Source organism: Elephas maximus, chromosome 4 (assembly GCF_024166365.1).
Source record: "Elephas maximus indicus isolate mEleMax1 chromosome 4, mEleMax1 primary haplotype, whole genome shotgun sequence".
NCBI classification, from domain to species: domain Eukaryota; kingdom Metazoa; phylum Chordata; class Mammalia; order Proboscidea; family Elephantidae; genus Elephas; species Elephas maximus.
Genome location: NC_064822.1, coordinates 181740177 through 181758772, shown reverse-complemented (window position 1 = coordinate 181758772; position 18596 = coordinate 181740177). Strand labels below are relative to the sequence as shown.

At 43.3% G+C, this 18596-nt stretch overlaps 1 protein-coding gene across 2 annotated transcripts in view; it reads right to left on the bottom strand.

The window, feature by feature from the left end:
* Positions 1 to 10431, bottom strand: part of EIF3L (eukaryotic translation initiation factor 3 subunit L) — a 28468-nt gene extending 18037 nt beyond the window's left edge. The window contains exons 1-5 of one of the 2 annotated variants that reach the window (XM_049884402.1): positions 10331 to 10431; positions 9725 to 9773; positions 8409 to 8619; positions 4729 to 4808; positions 763 to 824 (exon numbers count right to left, since the gene is read on the bottom strand). In XM_049884402.1, coding sequence (XP_049740359.1) covers positions 763 to 824; positions 4729 to 4808; positions 8409 to 8619; positions 9725 to 9773; positions 10331 to 10363 — 435 coding nt within the window. In that variant the 5' untranslated portion in view covers positions 10364 to 10431. Of the gene's footprint in view, positions 1 to 762; positions 825 to 4728; positions 4809 to 8408; positions 8620 to 9724; positions 9774 to 10330 lie in introns of those variants that run through there. The other variant, XM_049884403.1, reaches the window with a different exon arrangement.
* Between the last annotated feature and the right edge of the window lie 8165 nt (positions 10432 to 18596).

The following is an 18596-nucleotide window of genomic DNA, read 5'->3' as shown; positions in this document are numbered from 1 at the left end:
CCAACTGGAGATGTTCAGAAGGCAAATGGATATGTAAGTCTAGACTTCAGTGGAGAGACTGTGGCTAAAAACAGACTTAAGTCAACAATTTATAGATAGTATGGAAGGTATCTTAAGAGACTAGGAGCACTCTGAAATTTAGCACTAAGGAAGAGAAGAATCCAGTTAAGTGCCCCAAGTTGGGACAGTGTGGTAGGAAAACACTGATGTTACAAGACGATAGTCTTAGGTTCAAGCTTTCTTCCTTACTTGTCACGTGAATTTGACGTGTAACTCTTTACACCTCAATTTGCCAACTTTGCAGGATCGTTGTGAGGATCAGAGATGCACAGATGTGTGCCACATGTCCAGTAAAGTGCTGGTATACGGTGACAGTTTTACATACATTTCAGGGGAATCGAAGCTCAGTGGCAATGCACTGAAGGGGAAAGGGAAGGGCTTTCCATGCAGAGGCAGAAGGGTTTGGGAACACCCTATTTGGATAGCAACCTGTAATCTAGTGCATAGTGATGAGTGCCAATCAAGAACGAGAGCACTGGGAAGGAGAAATTAAAAAGGAAGAACAGATAAGATTATGCAGCATTACAGTTTGTTTAGAGCCGACTTAAGACTTCTTGGGTTCAATCATTCTGCCATTTCTTAAAAGAAAGCTCAGGAAGCTTGCTGACCACTCTTAGACACTGAACAACAGAATCTAGGGACTGTGTTCCAGGGGCACAACGGCATAGCTGAAAACATTGCGTGCAACACTCAGATACTCACACTGACTTTGGCGTATATGTGCCTGTAGTATAATTCTTTGTACAAAATCAGGAAGACAGCATCTGAAAGAGATGGCAGAGGGGTGCTTTAGTAATCCATAAAACATTACCCAGGGTCTTCTGGTAGTTTCATCCCTTGGGGAAGGGGAGGATGTAAAGGGATAAACATGACGTCAGAGACTAAACAACATCTAAACTCTTCTCCTTATTCCCCAAGAATACATGCAATGAGAAAATGCATTTCTCATCCCACTCTTTCAACCTCATCTTAATCTCAGTACACTCTCCGTTCAGACTCACTTCCCTTCACCGTGTGGAGGCTTGTCAACCAACTGCCAAACAATCTTGAGAAAAGAACACAGCTGAGGATCCACACTTCCCAATTTCAAAACTCACTACAAAGCTACAGTTACCACCACACGACAGTGTGCTGCTGACATAAGGAGAAACAGATTTATGGGAAATTGAGAGTTCAGAAATAATGCTTCACATTTACAGTATCAATTGATTTGTGACAAGAGCATCCAGACAATTCAATGAGGAAAGAAGTCTTTGCAACAAGTGATGCCAAGATAACTGAATATCCACATGCAAAAGAATGAAGTTAGGCCCTCTACCTCACACCCTGTTCAAAGGATACCATGAAGAAAGTGAAAGAGAACCCAAACAATAGGACCAAATGTCTGCAAATGATACACCTGAATAGGAACTCATACCTATAATATATAAAGAACCCTTATGACCCAACAATAAAGAGACAAATAATCTAATTAAAACATGGGCAAAAGATTTGAACAGACATTTCCCCAAAAAAGATACACAAATGGCCAAAGAGCACATGCAAAGACCATCTATGTCATTAATTACTGTTGTTAACTGCTGTCGAGTCAATTCCAACTCATGGCGACTTCATGTGTGCTAAGTAGAACCACTCCATATTTAGCAAGTGATGCTGGCATTAACTGGAGGTCCATCTGTAAAAAAATCAAACAGGACCCCTACCTCACCCCATACACAAAAACTAACTCTAAATGGATCAAAGACCTAAATGTAAACCCTAAAACAATAAAGATAATGGAAGAAAAAATAGGGACAACTCTAGGGGCCCTAACACGTGGCATAAACAGAATACAAACCATAACTAACAATGCACAAAGAGAAACTAGATAACTGCTATCTCCTAAAAATTAACTACTACGTTCAACAAAGGACTTCACTACAGGAGTAAAAAGAGAACCTACAGACAGAGAAAATTTTTTGTCTACAACACAACCAACAAGGGTCTAATCTCCATAATCTATAAAATACTTCAACACCTCAGCAACAAAAAGACAATCCAATTGAAAATGGGCAAAGGATATGAATAGACACTGCACCAAAGAATACAGCCGGGCAGCTAGCAGACACATGAAGAAATGGGTGTGATCATTAGCCATTAGAGAAATGCAAATCAAAACCACAATGAGATACCATCTCACCCTGACCATACTGGCACCGAATTAAAAAACAGAAAATAACAAATGTTGCAGAGGTCACAGTGAAATTGGAACTCTTATGCACTGCTGGTGGGAATGTAAAATGGCACAACCACTATGGAAAGCAATATGGTGCCTCCTTAAAAAGCTAGAAATAGAAATACCATACGATCCAGCAATCCCACTGCTAGGAATATATCTTAGAGAAAAAACAGTCACACGAATAGACATATGCACACCCTTGTTCACTGCAGCATGGTTCACAACAGCAAAAAGATGGAAACTACCTAAGTGCCCATCAACAGATCAATAGAAAAACAAATTATGTAACAGACACAATGGAACTCTAGGCAACGATGAAGAACAAAGATGCACCCGTGAAACATCTCACAACATGGATGAATCTGGAGGGCATTATGCTGAGTGAAATAAGCCAATCACAAAAGAACAAATACTGTATGAGACTACTATCATAAAAACTCAAGAAAGGTTTACACACAGAAAAAAAAACATTCTTTGATGGTTACGAGGGTGGAAAGGGATGGGGAAGGCAAAACGCTAGCTAGATAGTAGACAAGTGTCAACTCTGGTGAAGGGAAACACAACACACAATACAGAAGTCAGCACAACTTGACAAAGGCAAAGTCACAGAAGTTTCCTAGACACATCCGAACACACTGAGAGACTGAGTTGCTGGGGCTCAGGACCATAGTAATCTTGGGAGACATTAAAGTCAACTGATGTAACATAGTTCATAAGGAAAATGTTCTACTCCTACTTTGTTGAGTACCGTCTGGGGTCTTAAAAGCTTGCGAGTGGCCATCTAAGGTATATCTATTGGTCCCATCCCATCCAGAGCAAAGGACAATGAAGAAAACCAAAAACACAAGGAAAATATTAATCCAAATGACTAAAGGACCACGTCAACCACAGTGTACACCAGCCTGAACCCAGAAGAACTAGATGGTGCCCGGCTACCACCACCAACTGCTCTGACAGGGATCCAAATACAGTCCTGGACACAGCAGGATAAAAATGTAGAAAAAAAATCAAATTCACAATAAAACCAGACTTACTGGTCTGACAAAGGCTGGAGGAACCCCTGAGACTATGGCCCCCGCGCATCCCGGTAACTCAGAACCATAGGCACTCCTGAAGCCCATTTTTGAAGCAAAAATTAGTCAGGTCTATAAAGCAAACATAACTATCAAGCATACAAGGCCAAACGGGCAACTCCTGCCCAAAAGCAAGATGAGAAGGCAGGAAGGGACAGGAAAACTGCAGGAATGCGGTGGAAAGGGGGAGAGTGCGGGGACTGCAACTAATGTCACAAAACGGTATGTGTGTAGAATTTTGAATGAGAAACTACCTCAGGCTGTAAACTTTCATCTAAAGCACACACACACAAAAAACTGTTCCATAGGGCTTTCAAGGCTGTGACCTTTCAGAAGCAGATCTCCAGGCCTGTCTTCTGAGGCATGTCTGATGCCTGGGTGAGTTCAAACTGCCAACCTTTCAGCTAGTATCCAAACACTTAATCTTTTGTACCACCCAGGGACTCCTCGTTAGTCATTGGAAAAATGCAAATCGAAATCACAATGAGATACCACTTCACATCTGTTAAGATGGCTACAATCAAAAAGATGGATAATAACTGCAACCTTCACCACTACTGCCCCCTCTGCTGGAAGTCTTATGATGGAATAATAAAACTGCAGAAAAGGCAGTTAATTTTAAGAATCAGAATTTAAGATGTCTTAGACAGATTTCTTAACATCCACTGCAAAGGTGAAAGGTTCTATTCAGAAATACACAACTCCACTTGCTTCATCTGACACTCTTGGGCTAAGCACTGTAGGAATTCACGAATGAGAAACATCTGCTGTTAAGGACCTTTCCCAAAGTAGGAACACAAATATAATTACAACTTCTTTAGGTGAAAACAAAGTGTTGTAGGAATCAAAGGAAGAAGAAATTCCTTCCAGCTAGGGGCGAAGTTTGCAAGGAAGAAAAGTATTTTGCGGACAGTCTTGGAGAAGGCCTGTTCCTGGGCACACAGACAAGTAGAAAGAAAATAGAAGGTCCATTCTACAGAGGCTGTGATGACCCTAAAAATTACAGAGAAAAATGGAAAAAGGACAAAGATTTCAGTTCTCGCCACATTATGAGGGATCTCTGACCTCCCCCCCCCCCCGTTTATTTATACAGTCTCATTGGGCAAGTATTTACCAAGGGCCTACTATGCACCAAGCCCTGGGAAAATAAAACTGTAAGAAAAACATACACACTCTCTCATGAGCTTTCTGTCCAATAGCCCTCGGTTAATGTCATTTTGTAATTTTCTATTCAGGCCCCAGAAAACTTGGATACCCTGTTTATTACCATCTAACATTCATTGGTTGATTCATTTCTGGCTTTCTAACTCTTCCAGAATGTAGGCCCCAGCCATAGGATCCCATCAAGCACACAGGACACAAACACACCACACCTACCGTTGCCAACCTGCGGTGCAATGGCTTCAGCCTCAGGCCAAGGTGTATTCTTGAAGAATCTTTCAGTCAGCTTGGTCCAGCTAAAAACCAAACAGAAAAATTGTAGAACTCTAAAACAAGGAACTGAGATACCCAACCCTCACATTTTACAGACTCAGAGAAGGGAAGATATCACAGAAACAGAGGCAGGGCCAGAGCTCCCCAAGTCTATAGCTTTCTACAACACAACTCTGTACTTCACATGGCCTTTCTTAATGCAGTCGAACATTCCTTTCGTCTCAGTTAAGCACCATCAAACTTTGCAGAATCATCTCCTGCCTGTATACCACGACTCTAGCCATTATTTAACTGCTTGCTGTTCCCTAATATGAGACCCACTAGGCCTCTATAACCTTTAGCCTTGCTGTTCCCACTCCCTGGAGCACTGTGCCTCTTTCTCCCTCTCCAAACACAGAACCAAATTACAGCCTGTTGCAGTCTGATGCCACAACAAACCTACAGCATCCAATCCAAACGCTGCTGCCCACAACCCGCCAAGGACCAGGTTTCTGTTCATTTTCCTTCTCTTGATCCTCTTAGCAGCTACTTCAACTCCTGCCCCACCCCATCCTCAAGACCCACCTCTCCCTCTTCTCACGCTCTTGGTTCAGCATATAAACACCCACAAGGTTGATACCCTCTAAGTCCCCTACACTTACCAACCCCTCTTTCTCACCCCCATTTCTTGCCGCACTAAAAATCACCTTGCTAAGGTTACCAAGGGCTCTCCAAGTTGCCAAATTCAACCACTGGCTTTCTCCTCTTGACCTCACTAGAACAACAAAAAAAAAAAACCAAGCCCAGTGCTATCGAGTCGATTCTGACTCAACAGTGACCCTGTAGGACAGAGCAGAACTGCCCCCAAAGAGTTTCCAAAGAGCGCCTGGCAGATTTGAACTGCCAACCCTTTGGTTAGCAGCCGTAGCACTTAACCACTACGCCACCAGGGTTTCCAACCTCACTAGAGTACCTGACAGTTGCTGACCATTCCCCTTCCCTTCAGAGTCTCTTCTTTTTTTGGTTCCTGTGATGGTTCTCTCTGCCTTTCTGTTCTTTTTGTCTTCTTTACTGGCTCTCTTCCTCTGCCTGCCCCTAAAGCAACATATTTCCCAAGGTGCCAGCCAGTTTTCTCACCTCACATTCTCCTAGACAAGGGTCTACCACATGCTTGGTTTCAACTACCATCTGTATCTGCCTGCAATGTCCATTAGTACAACTGAGAAAGTGAATTTTAAATTTTAGTTAATTTCCTTTAAGTTTAGTAAGCGGTATTCAACTTTGGACTGGAAAACATTTATCTGAAACAAGTTGGGTGTGTCAATCTTTTTACTTTCATTGTAAGTTTACAAATAAGTCAGTCTCTCATACAAAATCTTATGCACACCTTGCTACGCACTCCTAGTTGCTCTCCCCGAGACAGCACGCTCCTCTCCACCCTGTATTCGCTGTGTCCATTCAGCCAACATCTGTCCCCCTCTGCCTTCTCATCTCCCCTCCAGACAGGAGTCACCCAAATAGTCTCATGGGTCTACTTATGTGAATCTTTTTCAATTGTAAATTTATCAAATCAAATATAGATCAAGTATTTCTCATGAAAACTTAGCACACAAATTGAGATGTGCTGTAAAGTACACACTGGATCTCAAAGACTTAGTAAACCAAACCCAGTGTTGTCAAGTCGATTCCGACTCATAGTGACCCTACAGGACAGAGTAGAACTGCCCCATAGAGTTTCCAAGGAGCGCCTGGCGGACTTGAACCGCTGACCCTTTGGTTAGCAGCCATAGCACTTAACCACTACACCACCAGGGTTTCCAAAGACTTAGTACAAAGGAAAAAAGTAAAGTACCCCATTAATTTTTCTTTACTGATTATATGTAGAAACACTTTAGATATAATAGACTAAATATTATAAAAATTAATTTCACCTATTTTTTCTTTAATGTAGCTACTGAAAATTTTTTTAAATTACATACACTGCTAGCATTGTTAGTTCTATGGGACGGTGCTGGTCTACATGCCACTAACCAGAAAGGCCCGGGGGATGACAGAAACATGGTTCAGGGATTAAGGTACACCAAAAAAAAAAAAAAAAAATTAATTTTATAATTAATTATCACTGACCCAGGAAACCCTCGTGGTGTAGTGGTTAAGTGCTACAGCTGCTAACCAAGAGGTCGGCAGTTCGAATCCGCCAGGCGCTCCTTGGAAACTCTATGGGGCAGTTCTACTCTGTCCTATAGGGTCGCTAAGTCAGAATCGACTCGACGGCAGTGCGTTTGGTTTTTGGTTTTTAATCATTGATCCTGTTAACACAGAGTCAACTCCAACTCACAGCCCTGGTGGTGCAATGGTTATGCACTCAGCTGCTAAACTAAAGGTTGCTGGTTCAAGCCCATCAGGCACTCCGCAGGACAAAAGACCCTACAATCTGCTCCTGTAGATTACAGCCTAGAAAACCCTATGGGGCACTTCTCCTGTCTTATAGGGTCACTATAAGTCAGAATCAACTCAATGACAATGGGTTTGGGTTTTGATTTAAGTCACTAATACAACAGGTCTTTGACCATGGTGCTTTCTCCATCCATACTTCCAGGACTGGCTTAGATGCTGTTTTGTTGGTGACACCTTTCCTGATTACCCCAGCCTTGACTGACCTGTCTAATCTCTAAAGCCCATTACCCAAGGGCAAACCCACTGTCGTGGAGTTGATTCTGACTCATGTGACCCTACAGGACACAGGAGAACTGCCCCATAAGGTCTCCTAGGCTGTAATCTTTATGGAAACAGACTGCCACATCTTTCTCCTGTGAAGCAGCTGGTAGGTTCAAATCGCCAACTCCTCAGTTAGCATTTGAGCTCTTAATCACTGAGCCACCAGGGTTCCTTTACACAATGGCAATTAGCCTCAATACTGAAGAAACCACTCCAGAGTCTGGCTGGCTAACCCTAGTATGTACCGAGAGGTTGCACAGCACAGGGGTTTAGAAATCTGGCTTTGGTATCAGACTATACAGGTTAAAACTCAGCTCATCCACTTCACTAGCTATCTGACTTATGCTCGCTGTTTTGTTTCTGCAACTGTGAAATGAGGAAAACAATGGTACCTAACTTCATGGGATTACTGTGAAGGGTAAATGAATAAATACAGGAAGATCACTTTGAACACTACCTAGTTCATACTGATACCACTACTGTAACAATAAATGATAATTGCTATTATAATCACTAATTTTGATATTATACAAGTTCCTGGGGAAGCAGGGTCCAACAAAATAACATGTCCCTATCTCCAAGAATATAGGGTCACTATAAGTTGGCAATGGGGTTGGCTTTTACAGAAACCCCTGATGGTGTAGTGATTAAGAGCTACAGCTGCTAACCAAAAGGTCGGCAGTTTGAATCCACCAGGCGCTCCTTGGAAACTCCAACGGGCGATTCTACTTTGTCCCATAGGGTCGCTATGAGTCGGAATCAACTTAACGGCAACGGGGCCTGGTTTTTTGTTTGTTTGTTTGTTTATCTCCAAGAAATCGTAGAGACCCCCCTGAACATTCTTTTCACAGAAAAACTATTGAACATCACCCGTTCTGTAGGCCAGGCCCACTCAGAGAGAGGTCAATGTAGCCAGTAGCCCATACCTGTTTTCATAGATGTCCTGGATCTCATAGACCTTCTGGTCAATGACATCACTGGAGACACGACTGGCCTGTAGCTCATACACCTTCTGGTCGATCAAATCCGAGACGGTTTTGTGGAAATACTGGATGAAGTTTTTGATCACTTCAGGGATGACTTGGTAGGTCTGCTGTTCATACTGACGTTCATAAGCCAGGTCCTGCTTTGGATCTCCTAGAGGTTGGATAAAACACAAAGTGCTTCCAGACCCACATATGTGATGTAACAAAAGGCACGACCACCCCAAGTCATCCCAAACGAAACTCCAGCCCATGAAAAAATCTAGAGCTGCCATCAAATCACTCCAATTCATGGTGATCCCACGTGTCAGAGCAGAACTGTGCTCTGTAGAGTCTTCAATGGCTGATTTTTAGGACGCAGATTGCCGGGCCTTTCTTCCAAGAGGCCCCTGCGTGCACATGCACCTCTCTGGATAGCAGCTAGGCATGTTGATTTACACCACCCAGAGACTCCCAAGTCTATGATATCAGGTACAAACCTTTTGAACGCTCTGATATAACCCCCACAAATCATCTCGACCCTACTGCTGTATTTCTTCAGAACAGTTATCGCTATCTAAAATTACTCATTTACCTATCATCTGTTTCCCCCACTAGAACCTAAAGTCTATGAGGGCAAGAACCTGGTCTGTCTTGCTCCCAGGTATACCCTCAGGGGCCAGAACAGTTGTGTATGTCTGTTGGGGGGTGGAGGATGACAAGAGGTAGTAGGCACTTAATATTTTTTGAATGACTGAGTGACTGCCAGTACCTAACTATATCATGTCACTAAACCCTTAAGTGCTCCGTTTTCTCATCTGTAAAACGAAAACATTAATGCATGTACTTCACAGAACTATTTTAGGAATTAAATGAAACACTTCTCATAAAGTACTCAGAACAATTCATGGCAAGCCAACTCACTCCAACATTTCAAGAACCCTCAAAGCCTCCCACCTTCCCCCCCTCAATTTTATTTTGGCATAGTTCTAATCACTTTAAACTTCACTTCAAGATTCTCTTTTTTTGCTAACAATTTAAACGGGGAAACCACAGCCAGTCAGTGGGGCTCTTCCTCTGAGACTTTGAAGTAGACCACAAACATGGCCCGGTTTATTAGGGTCCATACAACCTTCCCACTGAAAGCTAACAACTGACTCTAAACCTGGACCATCGACAAGCCCATTTTTAACAGGTACCCGTCAGAGCTGTTCTAGGCCATTCAAAAAGGCACGGGTCCACAGGAGAGCCCGCCTAGCCCTACAAACCCGTGGTCTCACCTGTGTGCATATCATAGTCGCCTGGATAAGCATAGGGATCATATGCGGCCTAGAACGACAAAGGCACAGAAAAGAACAGTCACCAATCTGTGAATGCAAAATGTTCATTCCTGCCAAGTGCCAAGCAGGCTGCTAATGGATACAAAGCTGAATAAAACGCAGTCCCTGCCCTTAAGAAACTCACATTTCTGCAAGAAAACAGAGAACAGACAATGACAACGCAACGTCACCGGGGCAATAAGCTAGAGAAAACTACAAGGACGGTGGGAGCCAGCAGGGTTTGGCAAGACTAAACCCAGGCCCAGAAAAAGCGTTCAGTCCCAGAAAGAGAAGCCTGATAGGAATAGGGCGTAAGCGCCCTCCGGCCGCAGTCCTGGCAAACGGGAGGACGAGGGCACCGAACACACGAAGCGGGCGGGCAGACACAGGGCGGGTGAGGGGCCACGAGCTGTGGCTTCTAAGGGCCGCGCGGAGAGGCAGGCCGGAGCTGGCCGCGGCCCACGGGGGCTCGGGGAAAGGCCAAGACGCCGCTTCCCCGCGGGCCCCAGCATCCATAAAGGCCCTGCCAATGTCGCGGACCCTGCCACGCGCTTAGGCCCATCTTACCTCAGACTCGTAATCATCAGCGGGATACGACATGGCTGCGGCGCTAGCGGAACACCGCCGAAGAGAGCGAAAAGACCAGCCCTCGCCGGCGTGATGACTCCGGAAGTTCTACCCCGCTTGGCCCTGCGGGGACCGGAAGCCTTTCTGAGGGCGCCGGCACCCTGAGACCGCCACGTTAAGAAGGGCAAAAATTACGAAACACCTAAATTTTTTCTTCCCTTTCCAAATAGAGACTTTGCAAGGGGGGACATTTTATATCACTTGCATAAATCAGAAATAGGGACGTGAACTATTTCATCATAAATAAACAATGGGCAAATTAAGGGAAACAAGAAGGAATGCCACACAAAAAATGGCTGACAGCTCCCTCGGGCTGCCTTCTCGCGTGAAGAAAAAGCCGGATGAACGGGGTCTGAATGCAGATTTAGTCGTCAACGGGTTGCCTGCGACCAGCAACGTTTTCAAACGTTCTGGTTTCAAATTTTACTGGGTGGAAAAGTTGAGCCTCGGTCCCACTGAGTGAGAGGTCATCATGAAAAGGTGCCCCCCAACTTTGGGCATTAAATTGGAGCAGGCAAAGATGAAGCCAGCTGTGGCGTGAGGCCCTGGGGCGAGTCCTGGGAGCTGTGCTGCGCTTGAGCGCCCAGTCTGTGTGTGGTGGTCGGGGAGGGGTCGTGGGGTGGATTCGAGTCGCTCGGAAACCCTCGAGTTAGGGATGGAGGTTATAAAACAAGGGAATCCCGGGTGGTGGGTTTATTTCTGTTTTCGGTCAAGGACCTTAGTTTAGCCATCGGCTCATTCCCAACACACTAGTCAGGTGATCTGGGTTCCAATGTGACTTGCTGTGTGACCCGTAGCGTGTCGCACCCCTTCTGCCCCAGCCACCGCGTCCTGTAGTCACACTGCCTTCCTTGCTTTTCCCATCCAGAGACACTCCGCCTCGGGGTTTTTGCACTCACAGTTACCTGCCTCTGGACTCTAGAATGCAGCCCGCTCAGATACCGCACGGCTCGCTTTGTCTTCAAGTGTTTATTCTGAAGTTATCACTCGAGCATCCCATTTAGAATTACAACGCCCCGTCCCAACTACCTATGCCCTTTCCTGCTTTGTGTTTCCCCGTCGCACTATGGTCGAATTGCCACCATGGAACTAATGGAGGTTACGCTTTGGGACCCCTTCATTCCCAGAGTCCTTCCATGGCTCTGGGTAGCCCCTAACAATGTCCTCACGTGGTCATGTATTTTTGTAAAATTTACAAAATAGTATTTATTGCAATTGGTTGTTAGGACCAAACTATCTTTCCACTTGGATTCCCCTCTGTCGCACTTGCTCTTGTTGATCCAGCTAGAGGAAATCCAATGGGGGAACATTTGAATTAAGTACTTTGCCTCTTCTGTGCATAGTTGTCGTTGCTGGCCTTTCGTTTGTAGGAATACACCTAACCATCCACTGTGGTCAATGAGTGTCGTCAATTAAAGGAATATTTAAGATTAATCAGAGCCTAAGAAAGCTTGAAATATGTGAGATCTTACAATTCATATATGACAAAAATTTCATACAGTTCTCTCCAAATTTGATAATTCCTCAAAATGTTAATAATACAGAGTTGTGAAATCAAAAGGATTTCTAAATTATAAATAATAAAATAAAAATTTGTTCTAATGAGGAAACACAAGCATTTTTCCATTCTCATTATGGAAAATGATGATACAAAATTGTTGTCATATAAAGAGGTTAGCCAACAGAAGAAAACAAAAACTGTGGAGGTGTTTCCACCAATTAATGTTACTTTTCTGGATTTTGTGATTTTGTGGTATTTGTGAGCATATTAAAATTTGCAATTGCTTGATTTCTCACATAATTTGGGTTGTGAGTTCTCTTTCTAGACAAATATTCTCTTTCTAGTTTCATTTTTGTAATGTTCTATTCTTTATTCCTAATGAAAGCTTCAGGCCCCACAAAATTTGGATTACCTGTTTATAACCATCTATCATTCATTCTTCATTCATCTATTCACTCATTTATTTATGGTTTCCTAACTCTTCCAGGGAAACCCTGGTAGCGTAGTAGTTAAGAGCTACAGCTGCTAACCAAAAACTTCAGCAGTTCAAATCCACCAGGTGCTCCTTGGAAACTCTATGGGCAGTTCAACTCTGTCCCACAGGGTCCTTATGAGTCGGAATTGACTCAAAGGCTGGTTTTTTTTTTTTTTTTTTTAACTCTTGCAGAACGTACCCTTTAATTTAGAGAATCACAATGCAAATTAGAATAGTAAAAGCTTCAAGAGGACCTTCCTCACTGGCTACTGGCTTCTCACTTTCTTTGTTGGCCCCTCTTCATCTCTACAATCACGAAATAGTAGATCACTCCCCGGGCTTGGTTCTTGGGTCTCTGCTCTTCTCTACCTTCATTTCCTGTCTCATCCAGTTCAGTAGGTTTAAATATCATCCATATGCCATTGACTCCTCACACGTATCTCTCCATCCCAGACCCTGCCCTGGAAGTGGGCCCATGACCCCTTGCCTAGTCACATTGCAACTTAAAACGTCCAAATTCAGTATCTGATCTCCTGGCTCAAACCTGCTGCTCCCATACTTTTCCCCACCTCAGTTAAGACAACCATTTTAGGAAGTAACATATGATCAGGAACCTATGGTACCGAAGGAAGAAGTCCAAGCTGCACTGAAGGCATTGGCAAAAAACAAGGCTCCAGGAATTGACAGAATACCAACTGAGATGTTTCAACAAACTTGCAGCACTGGAAGTGCTCACTCGTCTATGCCAAGAAATTTGGAAAACAGCCACCTGGCCAACAAACTGGAAAAGATCCATATTTATGCCTATACCCAAGAAAGGTGATCCAACCGAATGTGGAAAATATCAAACAATATCATTAATATTACATGCAAGCAAAATTTTGCTGAAGATCATTCAAAAGCGCCTGCAGCAGTATATCGACAGGGAACTGCCAGAAAGTCAAGCCGGATTTGGAAGAGGACATGGAACCAGGGATAACATTGCTGTTGTCAGATGGACCCTGGCTGAAAGCAGAGAATACCAGAAGGATGTTTACCTGTGTGTTGTTGACTATGCAATGACATTCGACTGTGTGGATCATAACAAATTTTGGATAACATTGCAAAAAATGGGAATTGCAGAACACTTAATTCTGCTCATGAGGAATCTGTACGTGGACCAAGAGGCAGTCGTTTGAACAGAACAAGGGGATACTGCATGGTTTAAAGTCAGGAAAGGTGTACAGTGGTGTTGTATCTATTCACCATACCTATTCAACCTGTATGCTAAGCAAATAATCCAAGAAGCTGGACTATACGAAGAAGAATGGGGCATCAGAATTAAAGGAAGACTCATTAACAACATGCGTTATACAGATGACACAACCCTGCTTGCTGAAATTGAAGAGGACTTGAAACACTTACTGAAGAAGATCAAAGACCACAGCCTTCAGTATGGATTATACCTCAACATAAAGGAAACAAAAATCCTCACAACTGGACCAATAAGCAACATCATGATAAATGGAGAAAAGACTGAGGTTGTCAAGAATTTCATTTTACTTGGATCCACAATCAGTACCCATGGAAGCAGCAGTCAAGAAATCAAAAGACGCGTTGCAGTGGCCAAATTAGCTGCAAGAGATCTCTTTAAAGTGTTAAAAAGCAAAGATGTCACCTTGAGGACTAAAGTGTGCCTGACCCAAGCCAAGGTGTTTTCAATCGCCTCATATGCATGTGAAAGTTGGACAATGAATAAGGAAGACCAAAGAAGAATTGATGCCTTAGAATTGTGGTGTTGGTGAAGAATATTGGATATACCATGGACTGCCAAAAGAATGAACACATTTGTCTCAGAAGAAGTGTAACCAGAGTGCTCCTTAGAAGTTAGGATAGCGAGACTATGTCTCACATACTTTGGACATTTTACCAGGAGGGGTCAGTCCCTGGAGAAGGACATCATGCTTGGTAAAGTAGAGGGTCAGCAAAAAAGAGGAAGACTCTCAAGGAGAGGGATTGACACAGTGGCTGCAACAATGGGCTCAAGCATAGCAACATTTGTGAAGATGATGCACGATGGGGCAGTGTTTTGTTCTGTTGTACATAGGGTCACTATAAGTTGGAACTGACTCAACAGCACCTAACAACAACAGTTAAGACAACTCTACTCCTTTAGTTGCTCAGCCCCAAATCTGCAGAACCATCTTTGACTCTTCTGTTTTTCTCACACCCTACATCCAATCCACTTACTGATGTTAAAAATGGTGTGAGTGTCTGATCTCTCTAACGTCTCGATGGAGAGAGAATCACTATTAGCATCAGCCTAAAGCTGATTTACTGTGAGACAGAGGTCAAACATACCACCTCTCTCCAACCTTTTTAGCAATTCTGACATCAGCTGTCCCTCCCGCAGCACTCCACTTCTCTGCTGGGTTCTCACAATTATGGGGCTTATTCGGGAAGTAACAGGTTACAATTCACAGTCAGGAACAACTCAGGATATAGTTCTTCAATCTGGACAGCATCTTCTCAGCTGGGCCTGCAGTCAGGCCTCTTTTTGGCCCTTGGCTCTTCAGCCTCAGACTCTGCTCAAGCAAGTGTTACAAAGCTCTTTAGCTCTGTCAGTAAGTACCTGGACGCACCCCATTCCACCAGCAAGCCTCCTGCCCAAATGTGCTCAACTTTCTCACTCTGTGAGCTAGGAAGCCCACTGCTTGATTTCCTGGTTCTGCTGCCTCTGCTGCCACCATTTCTCTGCCACTGCTTCTCACTGTCTACAGTATTACAGCTCTCTCTCTGTCTCTTGGGTCTAGGAAGTTCTCGACACAAGGACTCTGGGTCCAAAGGACGTGATACACTCCTAGCTTTTCTTTCTTAGTGGTAGTGAGGACGTGCCTTCTGCTCTGGGATTGGCTCTCTTTCAAGCATATCAGGATGGCAAAACTGGCCAATCTCCTCATAGAGGTTCCATAGACCTTATTGGCATGGTCCCACCGCCACAGGGGTGCCACACCCTTTATTTGCATTATTAGCAAGCTATCTAATCCCTTTGGTGGGCCACAAGCACCTGATTTGCATAGTCCCACCCAGTCATTTGCTAGGAGTTACAAGGCTGTGGTGAGAAAGGCCACATAAAATCGATCCATCACACCACAGCAAATCTCATTGGCTCTACCTTCACAAACACTCCCAGATTCTTCCTTTCCCCATCTTGGTCTCTGTTATCCCTGCCCAAGCCACCATCATCTCGCGTATATTATTGTAATAGCCTCCTCTCTCTTTCTTCCACTCTCAATCCATATTTGTAGAATTGCATTTGAATTGGAACCTATTCCATTTCTTGGCAGCACATTAAGCCTGCTCAGAAAAGGATCTTTGATCTAAAAGTGAATTGAACACCAACATAGACTATGAGATGTCTGAGCACAGGGTGTTTGATTTTGCAAAGCTTGCTTGTTGATAAAAAAGCAGTACGTGAAAGGGAAAGAAACTGTGAACAGACCAAAGCTCCTGGAATGATTTTACCTAGGAGAATTGCTGACAGAATTTGGCTGCTGAAAAGCTGCCGTATTTTCTCTTGATCTTCTTTTGCCTGGGGTTTGAAGCAGGAAATTCTCTGCCTCAGGATAGCCATGTCTTACAGTTGGCCTGGGCTCTTCTGCTGTATTCATTTCAAGCCCCACATCCCATTGCACCCTGGGGGTTGATATGTATTTCACTTACTATCCCGTTTGTTCCACTCCCCTGGGCGTGGTCTCAGGACTCCTTTCCACCTATGGCAATAGCACGTGGGCCCTGGGAGAGCAGTAGCTGTTCTGCACAAATCAGAGCTAGAAGCATTCTTAGCATTTGGTATGAGGGTCACAAAGCAAAATCTAAACGGGGGCTGCTAGATATAACAAATGAGTGAAGTTTCCTGACCACATCTTAAGTTGGATCCTTTCTTTCATCATAGACATTTAAGACTGTTGTTTTTGTACACAAATGTTCACTCATTTTCCTGAAAACACAGAGCCCTCTCTCTATAGCCTAAAACAATAATTCTTATATTGTTAAAAATATAATTCTTATGTTCTATATCTTGACTGGGATGGTGGTTACATGAGTGTATACATTTGTCGAAAATCATCAACCTGTACAACCTGATTATCTGTCCAGTTGAGAAGATGACCCCAAAGGTTACAGTTTTATTGCCCTGTGGGATGTGAACTGGTTTGAATCTAACTTAGCGATCATATTTCAGCATTCCTTTGACATAAGCTATAAGCAAATTTTTTTCAAACCAGTTCTGTCTCGCCATCCTAACTTCGAAGGAGCACTCTGGCTATACTTCTTCCAAGACAGACTTGTTCATTCTTCTGGCAGTCCATGCTATATTCAATATTCTTTGCCAACACCATAATTCAAAAGCATCAATTCTTCTTCAGTCTTCTTTATTCATTGTCCAGCTTTCTCATGCATATGAGGCAATTGAAAAGGCCATGGCTTGGGTCAGGCACACATTAGTCTGCAAGGTGACATCTTTACTTTTTAACACTTTAAAGAGATTTCTTGCAGATTTGCCCAATGTAATGCCTCTTTTGATTTCTTGACTGCTGCTCCCGTGGGTGTTGATTGTGGATCCAAGTAAAATAAAATCCTTGACAACGTCAATATTTTCTTCATTTATGATGATGTTGCCTACTGGTCCAGTTGTGAAGATTTTTGTTTTCTTTATGTTGAGGTGTAATCCATACTTAAGGCTGTGGTCTTTGATCTTCATCAGTAAGTGCTTCAAGTCTTCACTTCCAGCAAGCAAGATGGTGTCATTGTATAATTCAGGTTGTTAATGAGTCTTCCTCCAATCCTGATGCCCTGTCCTTCTTCATATAGTTCAGCTTCTTGGATTATATGCTCAGCATATAATGTTGATCAATACTTTTGGTATAATGACTCTGTTTATTCCTTCTATGTTCTTTTGGTGCTTCTTGGGTTGTTCAATATTTTGCCAATACAATCCTTCAAAATTGTAACTTTAGGCTTGAATTTTTTCTTCTGTTCTCACAGCTTGAGAAATGCTGAGCATGTTCTTATCCTTTTAGTTTTCTAACTCCAGGTCTTTGGGCATTTCATTTCAATACTTTACTTTGTCTTCTCAAGCCGCCCTTTGAAATCTTCTGCTCAGGTTTTTACTTCATCATTCCTTCCTTTCGCTTTAGCTATTCTACCTTCAAGAGCAAGTTGCAGAGTCTCTTCTGACATCCATTTTGGCCTTTTCTTTCCTATCTTTTTAATGACTTTTGCTTCCTTCATGTAAGATGTTCTTGATATGATCTCAAAGCCTCGATTTTGTAAAAAATTTATTTATTGTGCTTTAGGTGAAAATTTACAAATCAAGTCAGTCTCTCATACAAAAAGTCATACACACCCTGCTGTGCACTCCCAGTTGCTCCGTCCTTAAGTCCTTAATGAGACAGCACATTCCTCCTCTCCACCTTGTATTTGCTATGTCTGTTCAACAAGCTCCTGTATCCTTCTTCCTTCTCATGTCGCCACCAGACAGGAGTTGCCAGCATAGTCTCACATGACTACTTGAGCCACGAAGTTCACTCCTCACCAGCATCATTGTCTATCTAATAGTCCAGGCCAATCCCTGTCTGCAGAGTTGGTTTTGGGAATGGTTCCAATCTTGGGTCAAAGCCTCAACTTCCTGACCTAAAAGTTAAGATCTTGGCTGCTAACAAAGATGTCAGCAGTTTGAATCCACCAGCCGCTCCTTGGAAACCCTATGGGGCAGTTATACTCTGTGCTGTAGTGTCGCTATCTGTTGGAATCGACTTGTCGGCAATGGTTTTTTTTTTTTTAAGTGGGTATAATAATGCTTATCTGCTAATGCTGTGGTGAGGGAGAACTAAACGATATATATAAAGACCTTGGTACACGGTTGTTGTTGTTAACTGCCATTGAGTAGACCTCCGGCTCATGGAGACCCCCTGCACAATGTGATTGGTAAATCGTACACATTCAACAATGTGTGGTTCTTTCTTCTGTTCACTCTAACTACAAGTGCCGTTGGTGTATGTCCTTATCAGGGATGGGGAAGAGGTAGAGGAGGAGAGCTTAAACACAAACAGTATTTTTCTCCATGCAGTTAGCGGGTAGTACAATGACAGTCTTCATAATTGTTTTTTTCAGGCACTGCAAAACGTAGAAGTGCTTTTTCAACACTCAGACAAACATTTTAACTGGTGCAATGGAGTGGGAAGAGCCCT